Here is an 18,389-nt window from a genome sequence, read left to right as displayed (position 1 = left end):
ACAGGGCACAAAAGCAACCCAAAACTGGGAGCAATAAAGCAGAAGTACATGTCATTGGATGAGCAATGTCAGATAACAAGGTTATTTAATCAGAAATACAGAGTCATTGGTACTTGCATTCTCTCAAGTTCAGTCCTTCCTTCTATCTTTTTAAAAAATATTGTAATTGTCCTTTACCACATTTGTTCATTTTTATTAATTACCCAATTCTTTAGCTTTCCCAAATTACAAATCTTGCCTGCATATGTTCTTTGAATAACAAGAGGGCAGTCAAATATTTGTGACCTTCCACATCACCCTTGTGTTCTTCAGTTTGCTAGCAAAGCGTAGACATTGAATATATTAAAAATAGCACCTGTTGAGCAAGGACAGAACGCTTCTTTACATTTCTCATTCAAGTATAGATTAGATAATGACATACCATCTGCTGCTGTTGTTAGCTGGAAATCTTCTGGGAACATCTGTACCATTCTTTTTATCACATCTATTTGTTCTAGAGCGTGGCGGGTGGCATCCTTGTTCTGTGCATTACAGGGCACAAAAGCAACCCAAAACTGGGAGCAATAAAGTAGAAATACATGTCATTGGATGAGCAATGTCAGATAACAAGGTTATTTAATCAGAAATACAGAGTCATTGGTACTTGCATTCTCTCAAGTTCAGTCCTTCCTTCTATCTTTTAAAAAAAATATTGTAATTGTCCTTTACCACATTTGCTTAATATGAAAGATTTAACAGAAGTACTTATCCCAACATAATTTATGATTACGCATCTCTAATGATGTTCCACATTATGATTTACTTTTATTACATTTTTGGAACATTGGTAATGATGAAAGCCATCTTAAAGATGAAGATGAACTTTTAAACATCCGTTATTTGGCATGTAATACCATATTATTCATTGTAATAAAACGATGGAGGTGAATTTCCTCACAATGATTTGCATTGCTGTTATGCCAATGGAAAGACATTTATGTCCGCTAGTGGTCAGGAAAAGTATTTCTATGAGGGGGTACCTGTTATGACACAGCAGTTGGTAAAGGCGGAGTTGTTTAAATCCCAGAGGGAAACTTGAAAAACCGTCATAACCTATATTTTCAATTGATATGTTTGAGATGGAGCTCTGAATTCAGAAGTAAAACCACCAAGCCTCAAGAGGTTTTTTATATCAAACTAAAGTAAACATTTATTATTTTAGCAACTAATTAAATACATACACATGTCTACAAATTACTACCATAGTAACTTTTAAACAAATCCCCAAATTAATCACTTCCAGGTAAATCTTCACCAAGGCAACAATAACCCATAGACTTTAAACAGACACCTGGCAAAGCATATTTCACCGTACAAATTCAAAATGAGGTCCCTTGCAATTTGGTTCCTTTGCAGATACAGTTGTAGGCTTACAGGCTGCTTAGATCTTACATGCCTCTGACCTGCACATGCAAATCTCCTTTCTATTTATACCTAGCCTTCCCTTTGAATGTAAATTCTCATTGTATCATTAGGTCTTTGAATTCCACCTCTTCTAGCAATAAAACCCCTTTCGTAGCACCAATTTTATTAGTAATATAAACACATTGCTTGGTGTCTCCTAGCTATGTGTAAGATTTCACTCCCTTCTTTTGAATGGTTCATTCAACAAATGCAAAAGTACTCTTTACCTTCTGGCCTTATGTTTATCTAATTATCATCTCAAACTACTAAACATCAAAGCACCCAGACTAGCTGGCTTTAATCCAATTAAGCCACAGACACAGACCCTGCTACAAGTCCAATTTAAAAATAATTTCCAATAACATTATACACATTAATATCTCTTCATGACAGTACCCTTTGGTGTAGTGAATGGCCTAAATAATGTGTAAAATCACATGTAACTGCTGGAGTGCATAGAAATTACACTTAAACAATGCAGCAGCAGATAGATAGATGTGCAGGTAAACGAAGAAAAGCACTTGACTGTTCTGGGTTTCCTTTTCTCCACCTCCCTTAAAAAAAAATCACTGGAACTGTGGCAACAAGGCATGGTGTCCAGGCATGGAAGAATGGAGAATGTTGCAGACTCAGGCCTCCATGTCCTCCAGAAGAAAAGAGAGAGAAAAAGTGATACAGACTGTAGGGTGTCTGCCCCAACAAACCTTCTGGAACCCTCTCTCATACATGGCACCTGGAGGGAGTTGGCATTGATACCAGGTGCCAACTTTCTCACTTCCAGTACAGCAGACTAATCCTGCAAGAAGTTCAGACACCCTAGCAGAGCAAGAAAAGCAATGTACTCTCACCCTTTCCTTGCTCTACAATGGACACTCTTTATTCTCTAAAGGGAACATTAGTACAGATGAAATGGGCTGAATTACCACAGCCTGGACTATGATGTATATTATTAACTGAAAAACAAATCTTTTCTTGTTGTGCACAGATGATTTCCAGCAATAGAGAGCGCAACACTGAATTAAAGGCTTGGTTTATAATGAGGCTTTAAATCCTGAAGAGTAGGGCTGAATTGAAATGATCACCTTCACAACTGTGCTGCAAATTTATTTCTTCTCCGCCGATGCTGCCAGATCTGCAAATTTATTAATGGCACAGATACTTTCCTAACTGACTTCTCTTCAATCGCCCCTCCTCCTCCCACAAGATTACACCAATATTATTTTTTGTACATCAATGCTGAAGAAGAATCTTCTACCTGACCACCAACCAAACCAGTCCGGAGCTTCTTAATATTGGTTTGAGTAACATTCCATGTATTGAGGTCTATTGCAGAAAGATCATTGTGTACCCTCTTCCTCAGCTGCCATGGCATGTCATTGTGTCTGAAATAATGAAAGTTAAGTCCCTTTTAAAAAAAAGAATTAATTATTTCAAGGTACAGTAGATTAGTACACAGATACATTACAGTGTGGGTTGCACAGAATGGAAAGTTTCCCCATACAAGTAAGTTCCCATGCCTTTACCAATTTTTCTGCAGAGATGCAAACAGTATATGGTACAGTACAAAAGCAAAATAATGCTGATGCTGGAAATCTGAAATAAAAACTGTGGATGCTGGAAATACTCAGCAGGTCTGGCAGCACCTGTGGTGAGATAAACAAAGGCCAGGATTTTACTTATGGTGGGTGGGCTGGGCGCAGAGCTGATCGCCGCCCGCGATCGGCTCCGCGCTGTCATTTTACGTGGGCAGGCCAATTATGGCCCACCCAGCATGAATCGCAGCTCCCGAGATCAGCGGGAAGGGGCAGGCGGTGGCGGGAGGCCAATGACTGCCGGGTCCAAAGGCGACCCGGTGGCCTATTCAAAAACAGCGCAGGCAGCCCTCCAAGGGCTGCCACTGATATTGGACAGGAGGATATCGGATAGCATTCTCGAAGAGCAGGCCAGGCGGGAAGGCAGGTCAGCGGGGAAGTCAGCCCCGAGGTTTTCAGATGAGTGCCTCACTGCCCTCGAGGAGGTGGCAGCATGCCGTGAGATCCTTGTGCCAAGTGACGGGAGGAGGAGGCCCCCCCACATAACAAAACGTGCCTGGGAGGTGGCAGAAAGGGTCAGTTCTCACGATGTGGTGATACGCACCTGGGTGCAGTGCCGCAAGTGATTTAATGACTTCTTGCAATTGGGAAGGGAGAGTACCGTGTTGGCATGGATCACTTATCACTCATCCCTTGTTGCCCGAGAGGGTGGTGCTGAGCTGCCTTCTGTATCCACTGTACGTGGTGCTGGAACACCCACAGTGGGGGCAAGCTCCAGGATTTTGACCTAGCGACAGTGGTGGAGTGCCGAAACATTTCGAAGTCAGAATGCTGAGTGACTTGGAGGGGAACTTCCAGGTGGCAGTGTACCCACCTATCTGTTACCCTTGTCCTTCTAGGTGGTAGTGCTCGTGGGTTTGGAATGTCATAGAGCATGCGTGGCAAATGTGATGGATCTGGGCAAGGGGGTCAGCCCTGGCTGCTTGGAGTGGGTGTATGGTGGCTCCAGGGTCACGAATCGGATGAGCCGTGCAATATTTCATTCAGGTGGGGGTGGCAAGGTTGCAATGGCAATGCAGGTACAGGTGGACTAATCAATGCCCCTCTCTACTTTTCAGGAGAAGACAGCACACAATAACGCTGAACGGATACAGAATAGCGGAGGGCAGGCACAATTGCTCATTCTCACCAGATACGAGCAGGAGGCTCTCGAGCTGCAGAGGCGCCATGCACCCAGGCCAAGCGGCTGCAGTGAGGTTGGGGTGCCACTGGGAGGTAAGAGTGCAGTGCACTGAGGTCACAAGGTCTGTCAGTGCAAACATTCCATTGTTGACTGTATGTTGATTTCAGCCTCCAACATGGGTTGCCTATTGATAAAGGAAGGAGGAACATCCTGATCTGGGTGCCAGGCACGCACAGTAACAGTGTAACAGCTTCTCCTAATCAAATGTCCTTGTTCTTCCTTTCAGCCTCACTGGAGCACACCTGGACTCAGGAGGCAGAGGGACCGTCACTGACCCCTGAGGGCCCAGAGGTTATAAACGCACAACTGTCACACCCTCTCAGCCAGGCAGGCACCAGTGCAGATACCAGCACTTTGGTGGGGGTAAGATCGTCGGCTAGTATCTCGGTGTACAATGGTGAGGGGACTTCACACTTGCTTGAGGTGCAGGCAGAGGCAGAGTGTCAGGGCGCTAGCAGTCGGAGGAGTGCTGGGGACCGGGAACATGCTCAGTCGGTGGATGATGATCTGCCTCTGGAGTCGTCCCTGAGGCAGCAGATGCTGGAAGTCCAACAGGGCGTGTGGGAGGATCTGGAGGAGATACATGAGGGAATGGGTGCCATGGTCTCCGTGATGGAGGAGCCCATGCGGAGCATGAGCAATGCAATGACCCTCATGGGCAAGCACAATGCCTCCTCCATGGAGAGAGAGTGGCTACTCTCATGGAGAGGCTCCTCCAGGAGAACAATCAGGGTTTCCTGGGGATGCGTTCGGCCCTGCAAGCCCTCACAGTGGCTTTGACCTCAGGTGGTCATTGTGGGAGATGGATTGGGCACCCTGTACCCCAGCTATGTGCCCATCCATCAATGGTGAGCAGGGAGGTCCAAAGCGACCTCACGTTGGCGCATGAGCTGCCTGTCATCTCTGCAAGTTCCACTCAGGGCGCTCTGGACGAGGGCGGCAGCTCCTCTGCCCCTCTGCCAGTGACTGTGGCATCTGATGAGGTTGCGGCGACTGGGGAGATGCCAGCCATGCCACCAGCTGCTCCGTCCCAGTTGGGACCAACACAGGCTCCACGGGCCAGAGGACACCCGCCAATGTCATCAAGGCCAACAGGACAGCAGAGTGAGCAGGCTGTCTCCAATGCCGGTGCCAGCGAGGGAGGTAGCACCTAGGCGTAGCACCCGTAAACATAAATGTAAATGTAAATCACCTTAGGCACAGCATGGGCTTATATCACTGGTGGTTTTCTTTTGTTCCCTGTTTCAGTTGTTTTTAAGTAGGTGTGCTGTTCAGCACCTTTTAATGGACTTTGATTTCTGTATGCAAGTTGGCAATCATTTAATGTTTTTGTTCTTAATAAGCCTCTGGGTGCTTCATTAGTTCTGCAGGTGGACGGGAATCCATGATGTTACGAGTGACTTGTTTGTCATTGAGCTTTATTGACAAGGCAAATGTTGCTCTCAGGTATCGAGTATAGAGCCTGCAGCCCTGGCATGTGTTGGTGGTTCATCTTTGGTAGGCTAGCTGAAGGAGTGTTGGATCAAAGCCTCTGGGGTGGCCCTGCCTCCCTGGAGTTGCCCGGGTCGGCGTCTATCCCCTCAGCGTTCTCCTGTGCATGCTCATCCTCGTACTCACTACTGGACTCATTGTCTGCAGTCAGAGCATCTGCGTTTATATCTTCCTCCTCCACTGTGTCCCCCCTTTCCAGTGCCAGATTGTGGAGAGTGCAGCATGCAACCACTATCAGTGGCACACGATCTGGGGTCTATTGGAGTGCGCCCCCTAAACTGTCCAGGCATCGGAAGTGCATCTTGAGAAGACAGATGGTTCCCTCTACCATGACCCTTGTGGAGACATGGCTCCTATTGTGCCGCTGCTTGACCTCTGTTCTTGGATGGTGGAGGGGCGTCATGAGCCACCTTTTGAGGGGATCGCCCTTGTCACCCAGTAGCCATCCGTCTAGCCGGGCTGGAGCAGTGAAGAGCCTCGGCACCTGGGAGTCTCTCAGCACGTTCATGAAGTGGAAGCCCTTCCTGTTGACGAAGGCTCTTGGCTTACCTGCTGGCGCCTTGTTGGCCACACGTGTGCAGTCAATGGTACCCTGGATGCAGGGGAACCCAGCAATTGCTGCAAAGCTTCTGGCACGTTCTGCCTGGTTGGCCTCATCTGAGCCGTAGTGAATGAAAGTCAATGAGCACCTGAACAGAGCGTCTGTCACCAGCTTGAAACAACTGTGGACAGCTGACTGGGAGACTCCACAAAGATCACCCACCGACCCCTGCAAAGAGCCAGAGGCATAGAAGTTGAGGGCAACCGTGACCTTCAGCGCCACTGGCATGGGGCATCCACCCACAGTTGGAGCTGATCTCAGGGCCGATCATCTGACAGATGGAGGTCACTGTCTCTCGAGGGATGGAGCCTACTTCGGCACTGCACCTCAGACATATTGAGGTAGCTGCATCACTGTCTGTAAACTCTGGCAGCAGGATAGTGGCGTCTTCTGCGGCCCCTTCTGCCTTGGACTTCCTGTTGGCCCCGCGCCCTTGTGCCTGCGCCTGTCCTTCTAAAGGTGGCTGAATATGGACTCCTGGCCTCCTTCCCCTTCTGGCCCTCTCTTCCTCCTCAGAGGAAGTGCCTCCAGCAGAAAGCACAATCCCCATTCCCAGGGTAAGGGAAGTCTGTATGATACCTGCAAGGCCCCAAGTGTTATGATTCCTCCAGAGTCCTCAACTGAAACCTGTTCTTTCTGTCAAAGCAACTCTGAAGAGAATGGAGGTTGTCCTGTTCACACAAGCAACTAGCAGTAAGTTTAAAAACTAAAATACTAACAACTCGCATTAGCGAGCCCACTCACCCCTTAACCCACCCATGGATGACGTTTTTAAAAATGTGGCCTACCCGCCTGCCTGTTGTGCCCATGCGATGCACTGAAAATCACATGGGCTGCGAAAAATCGTTGTCAATTGATGCGTCAAGAGCCTTAACTGGCCCGTTAATTAATGGTACGCACACCTCGGAACTCAGTGCGCCCGCCTTCCAAAATATCGCGATGGCGCGCAGTGCATCAGGACGCACAACCAATGTCATCGCGCGTCATTTTATGCATCAGTGTGTCGGGCCTGCCCCCGCACGCTGACGGAAAAATTCTGCCCAAAGTCAACGGTTCAGATTTAGGATCTTTCATCAGAACTGGGAAAAGTTAGATATGTAATAGGTTTTGAGCTGAAACAGTTGCTCAAAATCATTAGTGATTGCACTGAAAAAACATTTTCTTTGCGGATTGGTCATGTAATTAGCAAATGAACTTCAATATATACAAGTGAAGTATATTTTGGTAGGAGGAATAAGGAGATCACATATGTGTCAGAAAATAAGTGTCTATATGGTGTAGAGGTGCTAATTATATCAATTGAAGTCCTGTACATATAGGTGGAGGGCATTGATTGGATGGTTACTTGAGCACTTATAAAGAGACCCTTACTGACACAAGAGTTGAGTGGAATCTGGAGATATATACCTGTAATGCTTCACTCTGTGAATAAATCTATCTTTTTGGATTCTTTCCTCACCAACTGGCTATCAGGATAATAACAAGAGGAACAGAGATCTGGGGGTACAGATCCAAAAATCACTAAGTACTACTGCACCTTGATAAAGTTATTAAAATTGATAAAGTTTAAAAAAAACAAAGCACTGGGGTTCATTTCTAGAGGGATAGAATTGAAAAATACAAGTTATGTTAAATAATATAGAACCTTGGTTAGGTCACATTTGAAGTTCTGGTCTTTTTGAAGTGTTGAGGAAGGTGCAAAAGCCATTTACTAGAATGATATCTGAATTGAGAGGTTATATTTATCAGCAAAGACTGAACAGGCTGTGACTCTTTTCTCTGGAAAAACAAAGTCTGAGGGGTAACCTTATAGAGATCTTTAAGATTATGAAAGGGTTTAATAGGGGAAGATACTGTTTCCACTCGTGGACCAGACCAGAACTAAGGGTCATAAATATAGAATAGTCATTAATAAATCTAACAGGGAATTCAGGAGAAAAGTCTTTACCCAGAGTAGCTAGAATATGGAACTCACTGCTGCAAGGATTGAGGTTAGTTGCATAGATTAAGTTTCAGGGAATTTAATTTAAGGTTCAGGGAAACTAGATAAGCACAAGGGAGAAAGGAACGGAAGGATGTGTTGATGGGAGTCTGATAAAGAAGGGTGGGAGAAGACTCATGTGCAGCATAAACACTAGCATGTTTGGGCCAAATGATTTGTTCTGTGCTGTAAACACTGATTATTTCAGCATTTTTAAAAACAGATACTTTTTTTTTTTACATGGTAAAACGCTACCACAGGATTGGAATGGCCCAGTCTCTCTCTGCCAGCTACAGATTGACTAGCTAACCAACTTCAGGCAAGTGCACATATAAAAAAACCTTTGCCAGAAAGCTTCCCATTAAATGTACTCAAAACATTCAGTGGCACTCCCATTCTAGGTATCAACCCATGCCTTCCACCTATTCACAATCAAGCAAAACTGCTGCATTAATCATCCTATGATGATTGGAATTGAATGGCAAAGCTTGATTTATTTATCAAGTGCTTTGAATTACTTCTGATGGCTGATTATTAACACACTGTGCAGCTAGCTTTCAAGGTAGTATTTGATGCAACAGCACTAATAATTGAGCAATGAATATTAACAGATTAAATTACTTTTTGTTGGTTCCAAAATTCAGTTGACTCAGCCTGTCAGACAAGGATGTTTATTCTTATAATTGGCTGAAACAGCCATGCAAAACTAATATTGATTGTGTTCATAATAAAGGCAGTAATACGGAATCCAAAATGATAATTGAACCCAGACAAAAGGAATTACATTTTTGTCAGAACATGCTTCATTTTAGAAGAGTATAGATATGGGATATATGCTCTTTCCCTGTATGAATTTTACCGGACTTCCCTAAGGAGAGCATGGAGTAAATTTTTGTCTTCATCACCTGGACTGTAGTGGTATGGGTGGCCATTGCAGACTCATGTAATGTAATTTATGCTCATGACTCAAACTGGCAATGGATTTCGGTTTGTACAAAGTCTGTCTAAACATTTTTTGTCGTAAGCCATGAAACCTAATATTAATATCTCATGTTAATCTAAATATTATCACACTTATTTACATAAACAAATTTGAAGATATAAGCTGTCATTTTTCCGAATCAGTGAAGAAAGCCTTAACGCGTGATATGCAATTTTGACACAATTAGGAATATAATAATTTACTTACCCATCAATCAATGAGGTATTTTTCATTAGCTGCTCAGCTTTCTGACGAAAAGAAAGTATAGCTGTGTGTTTTTCAAAACACTGCATTAAACTTAGCAACAGTAAAACATTCAGAGATTTTAGTATCATTTCTACAGAACTTTTTAATATTTCTCACGACTGTGCTTCTTGCTGTTTGACCTTTCTGTTAATGTGCCAAGACTTTTTAAACAATGGTTTTCTGTTACAGGAAACAGTTCCCTTGTGATTTTAGACAGCACAAGATTAATGACTTTAATGGCATATCCTGTCAATATACATTATGGTTTAGTATACAAAAGCAGATGGGATGTAACACAAGCCTGCATTAAAAGCATTACTTTTGACCTAGAATTAGAGGCATAATTTTCAGCCGATTTCTGCCCCTCGAGTCAGAGGTCCACAGCACAGAAAAAGGCCCTTCAGCCCATCAAGTCTACGCCAGTCAAACAAGCACTTAAGTATTCTAATCCCATTTTCCAGCACTAGGCCCATAGCCTTGTATGCCATGGCATCACAAGTGCACATCCAAGTACTTATAATACTGTAAATAGCTTTGTTTTTAAGACACTTCACCAGCTTTCAGAATGCACTTCTTGTCCTTTGTGGGGATATATTACTTCGATTTAAAAATTCAAAAGGATTTCACCTAAATTTTGCCAAAGGCTTTTCATGGCTATCTGATATGTGGCTTACTTAGGTGTGAGCTGAACAATAAGATGGATGAAGAAACAAGAATTTAAAGCATCTGAAAACAGCTCAAGACTTTCTATTAAATAAGTGCTTTTGAGTTTTAATGTATATTTGCAATACATTCTTACATTTATTTCTACATTATTTGAATATTGTATTAAATTTCTGATAAGTAGGTTTCAAGACCCAAGCTTAAGCCATTCTGTCATAGTCATTGATTTTTACCCTGATTTTATATTTGCCAACTGCTTCCTGTTCCAGTAACCTATGACTCAGCCCCTCGGTCCTTTCCACCATTCAACAAAATCATGGCTTATTTGGTTGTGGGCTCAACACCACTCTCCTTCCTACCCCTATACCCTTTGACTTCCTTGTCAATCAAGAATCTATCTAATTCAGCCTTAAAAATATTCAATGACTCTGCATGCACGGCCTCTGGGGAAGAGTTCCATAGACACATGACCCTCAGAAAAAAATTCTCTTCATCTCTGTCTTAAATGGGAGGCCCCTTATTTTTAAACTGTCTCCTAGTTCTGGGGTCTCCTACAAGGGGAAACATCCATTCAGCATCCACCCTGTAAAGTCCCCTCAGGGGCTTACATGTTTCAATAAGATAGCCTCTCATTCTTCTAAACTCCAATGGATACAGGTACAACCCATCCAACCTTTCCTCATGGGATCATTCCAGGAATCAGTTGAGTGAACCTTCTAAAGTTAATATGTCCTGTAATCAAGCTGTGAAAGAGCAGAACACACAAGGTCAGGTAACACATGTAAAACCTCTCACACCTTAGGACATTAATGAAACATTACATGTGATGCACTCATTGACCGAGTAAAAAACATTTTAGAATTAAGCATAGCAATCAAAAATATTTTGCTTCTTAAAGCCAGCTTTCAGTTGGAGGAAAGGTTAAAATTTACAAGTCTAGTTCAAAGCTTGCAATAGAGATTGCAAGTTTCCTTTCTCCCTTACAAATTTTAGATTCTATTGCGTATTTTTCAATGTATATGTGTGGTTTGACAAAATGAAAATGCATTTTTTTTGTTTATACATGGATGCATTCTGCCAATACATTTATCAATCTCCCACTGTTCATGCTAGCTGCAAAATTTATTAGCAAGAACCATGTATTTGTAGATGATCATAAAGCTTTCCAACAGTTGCAGCTGAAATTCAACCCTCAGGTCAACACTGATGGGTAGAATAGGTGGTTAAAGGAAAGGGGATTGAAGCGATATAAAGAACAGAGTGGGCACAGTGGATTAGGACTACTGCTTATGGAGGATAAACAATAACATGAACTGGTTGGGCCAAATGCCCTGTTCCATTTTGCTACGTAAATTTATGGTCACAACACAAGAGCTCCAAACACCAAGCACTTAACTCTCCTCTGACTAAAAGCAGAACTGCATTTGGAGATAACACAATAGGTGAAAAAAAAAGGTGATATACTATATAGGATGTATCTTTTTCAGTTTTATAAGACAAAAATTTATTACCAAATTACAAATGGTATACTGAATAAAACATAATAGATGACAAACAGTACAAGTAAAATAAATTAATCTAATGTTGCACAACGTTTTAAGAAGTACAATAATTACAGAGGTACTACAGGTCTGGTTTTATTAACACAGGAAAGCTTGCTCAATTCTACAGTAAGAGATCCATACAGCTTTTGGCATTAAGGCATGCAGCTTAACGTGCGAATTGAACTTGGATACACATTCCTAAACACACACACCCACACAGTCCCATTATTAAAAGATACTTGTCAGTTTTCTAGAATGCTATGCTTTGGCTAACAAAATGTTTTAGTGTTGTTGGTGACATCTGGGAAAAAAAGTTCATGTATTCAAAATAATCCTTTAATATCAAATGGCATGTCACATTACTTATACAGCTTCCATATCCACTTCAGATATCAAATTTTAAACTTTCCTTGCTGTACAATCATGGATCTTTAACAATTATATATTATATTTTAACTAAGTGCTTTCAAAATATCCAAGTATGGTACCAGTAGCCATCTTATGAAGCTTTTGTTTAACGTCTTTCATATATTCTGGATTCGCATATGACTGGAAATGTAAGCATATACCAACTCAAACCAAAAACATAACATCTGATATGAATGGGATACAAAGTAGCAGGAATAAAAATACATTTGCATTAGAAAAGACTTCAGGTTAAAACTTATGACAGTTAAATCAAATAACATCTTGCAAAAGCAAGTTTCTCCTTACCATACATTTGTGTGTGGCATGATAACCCAAAATAAACTTTTGTAAAGTAAGGTAGTTTGTAGTTTTCTCTCTACCAGTGATGCATAGTACTTAATCTTTCAGTCAACCGTGTAATAATTCAGGGTTCAGTAATAAGGATGTACTTGTAAGTCCTTACTAGGCAACCTGAATCCAGCTTAGAGGAACAAAAATCTTTCTGACACCAATATTTAGATATAGATCCTTACTGTTATCCTTTCAGCCCTATAGCCATGAAAGCATAATTTATTCTCAAATATACGGAACTTATTACAACAGCTTGTTGAAGTAATTTTTTATTTACCTTTAACAATTGATTTAATATTTTTCTCCCCACTTCTTATGTGTCAATCACTTTAACTGACCACAGAAAGTAAAATAAGTAAATAATATTGGCTTACAACAGGCTTTGATTTCTCGTCAGTAGTAGAATTTATGTAAGATTTTGAGATTTTACCAATGTAAGCACAGATGTTCTACAGTGTGTCAAGAACTCTGCGTATATTAAGTTGAACTCTAAAATATTCACATCAATAGGATGTAGCCCTGTGCATCAATAGGTTGCAACAACCAATGAGTTCTATCTGGTTTGCAAGTAGCCATATAACACTGGACACTTTGCAAACCAGATTATATCAGACTTTTAATCATAGGTGGCCTAAATAATGTACGAATGTACTGTATAAATAATAAGTATAACTGGGACAAAACCAAATATTTTTCAGATCCATTCACCTTGTGTGCAGTACAAATAGGGCATTGCAAATTGTCAGATATCAGCAGTTGGGTGTTATTGTTTCCCCACCATCTTACTGTCAGTCCATTAAGGCTTCAAAGTTCTTCCAAACACTGCTTAATTTTAGAATATTAAGAAAAGGATGTAAGGATAAACCCAGCAACTATAGGCCAGTTAGCTGAACTTCAGTGGTTTGAAAATGTGAAAAGTCAGGCAAAGTTCAACACAATAACCTTTGCATTTCCTTCCAAGTAACAAAGGCAAAGATATCCTCATTCAAACACAATCTTCATAGTTTAAAACAAACACCAAATTGATGGGAAAGTGTTTGGCAAGCCTCTTTTTACCAATTGACAAACTTAGCAACATAATAATTCTTACTGAAATGCATTGTTCCCTTACTTGTTTGTGGTAAGGTTCATGATGAAAACAACACACTTTTCTTCTGGCTTTTCTCACATCCCAAATACCAGCTTAGCCAATTATTTGCCTGAAGGTAGTGCTGTCTTCGTATTTCTCAAAGGACATACTTTAGGCATTACTGGGTGCAAACAGCAAAATGTTCCTTCATAAATATTTGAAGCTTAAATAGATTTTGACTGATTTAATTGCTGTTTATAAGGCCAGTTTATTGCTCATACTAAACAGTTAAAATTTCACAGAGTTCTAAAAATTGAACCATTAGTTCAAAAATGAATAGTCAATTCAAAGGTAAAATCGCAAGTCTCTTAACTATCATTTAGTCACAATATCTGCATTAAAGCAAAATATTTAACTCATTGTAAAAATATTGTTATATCTTTTAAATTTTATTCACATCAACGTTTGCTTGTGTTTGTTAAAAGTAAATTCAGCATAAATTTATAATCTTTAATTTGTATCTTCAATTACACTGTCAAATTTTAAGTGGATTTCCTCCACTCTCAAATGGACTATTTTAGTTTTAACTTGTATTTTAGCAAGGTACCTTATACTGCTTGTTCAGCTCATATGATTCAGTGCATTATTTCTTACAAAACGAGGGAAATCATAATTTTAAGCAGTAAAATCAAGAATTATAACCGTTTCAATGACTCAAACTGCTAATATTTATTTTTATGTAAGTAGCTGTCTCGACCAACAAAAGCCCAGGACAAACCTGAGGAGTTATTGGTTCTATAACTCTTAGCCCATTAAAAATGACTTTGAATAATTTTTACCTGCGATACTACTATTAACATATAGAGTTTGTATAATCTCTTAAGTATAGATCTCAAAGCCTAGATATTTCAGTCTGAAATATCACAGCTCTTGTGAATATTTGCAAACCTTAAATGGTGATCTGAACTAAAGGGTAAAATAAGTTAGCAATTATCCACTCCTCCAAAGAAAAAGTTTTAAAATGTCAGTGAGCACTATGTCTGGAACAAAGTCAATTTTCTGATCCTTTGAAACAACTCAACAGTATTGTATGGAAATTCAAAGGTAATCTGTCTGTAATAAAATTGGGTATTCATGGAACACAAAAAAAACAGATTAAAACATGACAACCTTTTAAAGATGTATAAAAAAGTGTTAACGTGGGACAAGCTACTCAGACAAGGCTTTATTCCTTTCTATTTGCAGTGAAATCGCAAAGCACGTATCAGATGCTATTGTATTTCAAGTCAGCCTGCTGTCATTCCTAACTAGAGGAAAATCTGTGTAGACTTGAACAAGACTAGTTCTGCAGAAAATTATGGTATGAATTAAAGCTTTGAACAGAACCTTTGTTCAAAGCCCAAATTTATACCACTACTTAACAAGGACAAAGCTTACACTCAACAACTCCTTCACATATGTTGTCCTGAAAAGAGATTTGTTCAGTGATATGATTATAAAATAGCACCATGAGCAAAGTGCATTGTGAATGCAATAACTTCACTGCCATGTAACAGTTTGTAACTACATGCATAAATATTAAAAAAAAGTTTAATAAATACAGAAATACCATCTGTACCTAAAACACCAGTATTTAGGACATGGTGTAGAGCAGTGTAAGAGAAATTGAAATATCAAAATGATCTTTGAACACCTTGCTTGCATCTAGGTTATTTATATGAAAGATATTGCTTGTAATTTCCTACGAGGGTGAGAACAGTAATGTTTACAACATTTAAAAAGAACAAAAATCACTTTTTGAAATGTTGACATTCACTTCTTGTTCATACTAGTACAAGCTTATCCCATGACTTAATCCACAAAGAGGCAATATGTACTGTAAATATAGTTTCTCCAGGTTTATTTAATCAGAACTGCTCTGTTCAGGCTGGGAGCAATGGTCCTTGTTGAGGATGATGTTAATGATCTCACCCTCATGCTCCTTCATGTGATCCATCAGCAGCTCTTTACTGGTGGATTCAAATCCACAGATACAGCAACAGAACAGTAGGACACAGTACTCCATGCCAGCACGAGTCTGACTTCCACTTTTTCCTGGTGTATCAGAGACATTTATTTCTGAATTCAACTTCTGGCACTTTTCAGGGCTTTTGGTTTCATCAGTAATGAGGTCAATCACCTCTGGAGTTGACACAAGCTTATCAGAATTCATAGAAAGAGGGTGAATTGATGGTGGTGATGGTGATATTTCTTCAACATCCTCAGCTGAAGGTTTTCTCTGGGGTTCTTGAGACCTAAAGCAAGTTAGAGATTAGATATAAAATACATCCACAGTAAGTTTCCCCCCAAAAATATCCATTTATCTTTCTCTATATATAGTACTTCCTGTCATCTTCCCATTTGAAAGTGTTTCAGTTTGTTCCATGTTAATTGACCCACACCTGGTGACACTTTTGTCTTTTCGAATTTTAAATATGGTTTTCTTAATAATGTGAGTCTGTGACAATGTAATAGTAGCTTTAGCCACTTGGGACGTGGTTTTCCTCCCCTCTGTTATGAATTGGTGCAACACTGGTTAGCCACTGTTTCATCAGGCCTCCAGTTCCTGTTGGGGCCCTGGCGTCAGCACAAGATTAAACCACCTACGGTCGAGCTTCCCAGTGCATGTCTACCCTCAAAATTTTAATTTCATAACATCTATCTCCTCTTAGGACCAAACAAACCACTCACTGCTGTCCCATTGATGCTACATCAACTGTCAATGGATACAGTGAAGAGGCCTGGTATGATGACATTTGGGACCCTGAACACCATCAATTATGTGCCCTGCTGGAATGAACAGTTCACCAAAAATTGTGTACTTGGCCCCAACCTCAGCTGGCAGAAAATAATTACCTAATACAAAACTCAAGACAATCCACAGCAACAAACTTCTTCCCCTTTGTGTAGAAAATGGGAGTTGGGATCTTGGAAGGAAGAACAAGGAGTGGCAATATAAACTAAAGGGTACAATTCTAAAGGGGGTGCAGCACCAGATTGACCTGGGGTATATGTGCAAAAATCGCTGAAGATGGCGGGGTAGGCTGAGACAGTGGTTAAAAAGGTATACAAGATCTTGGGGTTTTTAAATAGAGGTACAGAGTACAAAAGCAAGGAAGTTATAACGAACCTTTATAAAACATTGTTTCAGCCTCAACAGGAGTATTGTGTCCAATTGTGGGCACTGCACTTTAGGAAGGATGTGAAGGCCATAGAGATGGTGCAGAAAAGATGTATGAGAATGGTTCCGGGGATAAGAGACTTCAGTATGTGGCTAGATTAGAGAAGTTGACGTCATTCTCCATGACAGCAAAGAATGTTTGGAAGAGATTTGATAGGGGTGTTCAAAATCATATGTGGTCTAGAAAAAGTGGATCGAGAAAAATGTCCCCATTGGCAGAAGGGTCAAGAACCAGAGGACACAGAATTGAAGTGATGGTAAAAGAATCAAAGGTGACATGAAGTAAAACCTTTCTGCGCACTGAGTGGTTATGATATGGAATGCCTGAAACGGCAATGGAGGCAGATTTAATCGTGACTTTAAAAAGGAATTGGACAGGATCCTGAAGGGGAAAAAAATTGCAGGACTACAGGGAAAGGGCAGGTGAGTGGGACAAGCCAAATTGCTCTTCAGGGGAGCTGGCATGAGGGTGGGCTGATTGGTCTCCTTCTGTACTGTAACTCTTCTACGAAGGCCATCAAAAATCTCTCCTCAGATCTACAAAATCATGTAGCCAGTGAAGAAAGCTTCCTCTCACCTACTAATCCCCTTATTTTCTCCTCCTCTCCCCATGAGAATGAATAGAACTTGAATGCCTGTGAGCTAGGAGTCTACATTCTCATCTCTCTCTTGTGGATCAAAAATCAAGCCTTAGGAAGGCCGATCATCTCCTCCCCCTCTCAAAGAGAAGAACATCCCCATGCCAAGCAACCCTCTTCTCTTCTACACGGCCATGAATATAAATTCCTACCTGTGGAAACAGTGTAACCTAGCATTAAAAATTATTCACATTATAGTTGATCAAACAGCGCTTTGTCCAAACACAAAATCTGAAGGTGTTCAGCAACTTACAGTTGACTCAAATGCACACAACAAAGGCACTATTAAAAGCTTTCACTATCAAATGCATTTATCCTCACCTGCTGCTTTGTGAAATGGCTTCATTTATGGCCTTATTCACCTGTTCGTAATTATAATTTTGATCACTTGCATGTTTCCACATATGGGACTTCAAAGATGGAGGATGGCTACATACATAACCACACAGAGAACACCTATTAAGAAACAGAACCAGATAAATTGATCTATATTTTAGTTTTCATCCAGGTAAATACATTAGTAAAGCCCCATGTAACCAGATGGTCTCATAGTTATAGAAATAGACCCTTAAAAAGAGGGTCACAAATCTGAATTGCAATCTTGATTAAAATTCAAATGAATGTATTGCTGCTGGCTAAGTTTCATATTTTTAGACATGATGCTCAGCCAATCTAGTGAAAAATAGATCTCTCAAAGATCATGCAGCTCAGATTTTTAAATTGCTGATCCATCCATTAAGGATTACTCTGAACTCCCAAAACATAACATGATGTAATCAAAACAGAAAATGCTGGTAAAACTCAGCAGGTCTGGCAGCATCTGTGGAGAGAAAAACAGTTAATGTTTCGAATCCATATGACTCTTTTTCAGAGCTAAAGTTGAAATGTGATGGATTTTATACTGTTTAAGAGGGGTGGAGCAAGATAGAAGATCAGGGACAAATGACAGCTAAGGAGAGATTGACAAAGATGTCATG

The 18,389-nt window shown here is 40.7% G+C and overlaps 2 protein-coding genes across 2 annotated transcripts in view; both read right to left on the bottom strand.

Moving 5' to 3' along the window:
* The window catches only part of LOC144682082 (dipeptidase 1-like), a 39,454-nt gene extending 29,781 nt beyond the window's left edge, over nucleotides 1–9,673 (bottom strand). The window contains exons 1-3 of the mRNA XM_078544398.1: nucleotides 9,481–9,673; nucleotides 2,699–2,825; nucleotides 422–554 (exon numbers count right to left, since the gene is read on the bottom strand). Coding sequence (XP_078400524.1) covers nucleotides 422–554; nucleotides 2,699–2,825; nucleotides 9,481–9,608 — 388 coding nt within the window. The 5' untranslated portion in view covers nucleotides 9,609–9,673. The remainder of the gene's footprint in view (nucleotides 1–421; nucleotides 555–2,698; nucleotides 2,826–9,480) is intronic.
* A 1,977-nt stretch (nucleotides 9,674–11,650) lies between these two features.
* znf507 (zinc finger protein 507) overlaps nucleotides 11,651–18,389 on the bottom strand; it is a 59,632-nt gene continuing 52,893 nt past the window's right edge. Inside the window, exons 6-7 of the mRNA XM_078544396.1 lie at nucleotides 17,734–17,868; nucleotides 11,651–15,848 (exon numbers count right to left, since the gene is read on the bottom strand). Of these exons, the coding sequence (XP_078400522.1) occupies nucleotides 15,458–15,848; nucleotides 17,734–17,868 (526 nt within the window). The 3' untranslated portion in view covers nucleotides 11,651–15,457. The remainder of the gene's footprint in view (nucleotides 15,849–17,733; nucleotides 17,869–18,389) is intronic.

Source organism: Cetorhinus maximus, chromosome 6, assembly GCF_964194155.1.
Source record: "Cetorhinus maximus chromosome 6, sCetMax3.hap1.1, whole genome shotgun sequence".
Taxonomy (NCBI): Eukaryota; Metazoa; Chordata; class Chondrichthyes; order Lamniformes; family Cetorhinidae; genus Cetorhinus; species Cetorhinus maximus.
The sequence above is the reverse complement of the archived record's forward strand: the minus strand, read 5'-3'. Positions and strand labels throughout refer to the sequence as shown.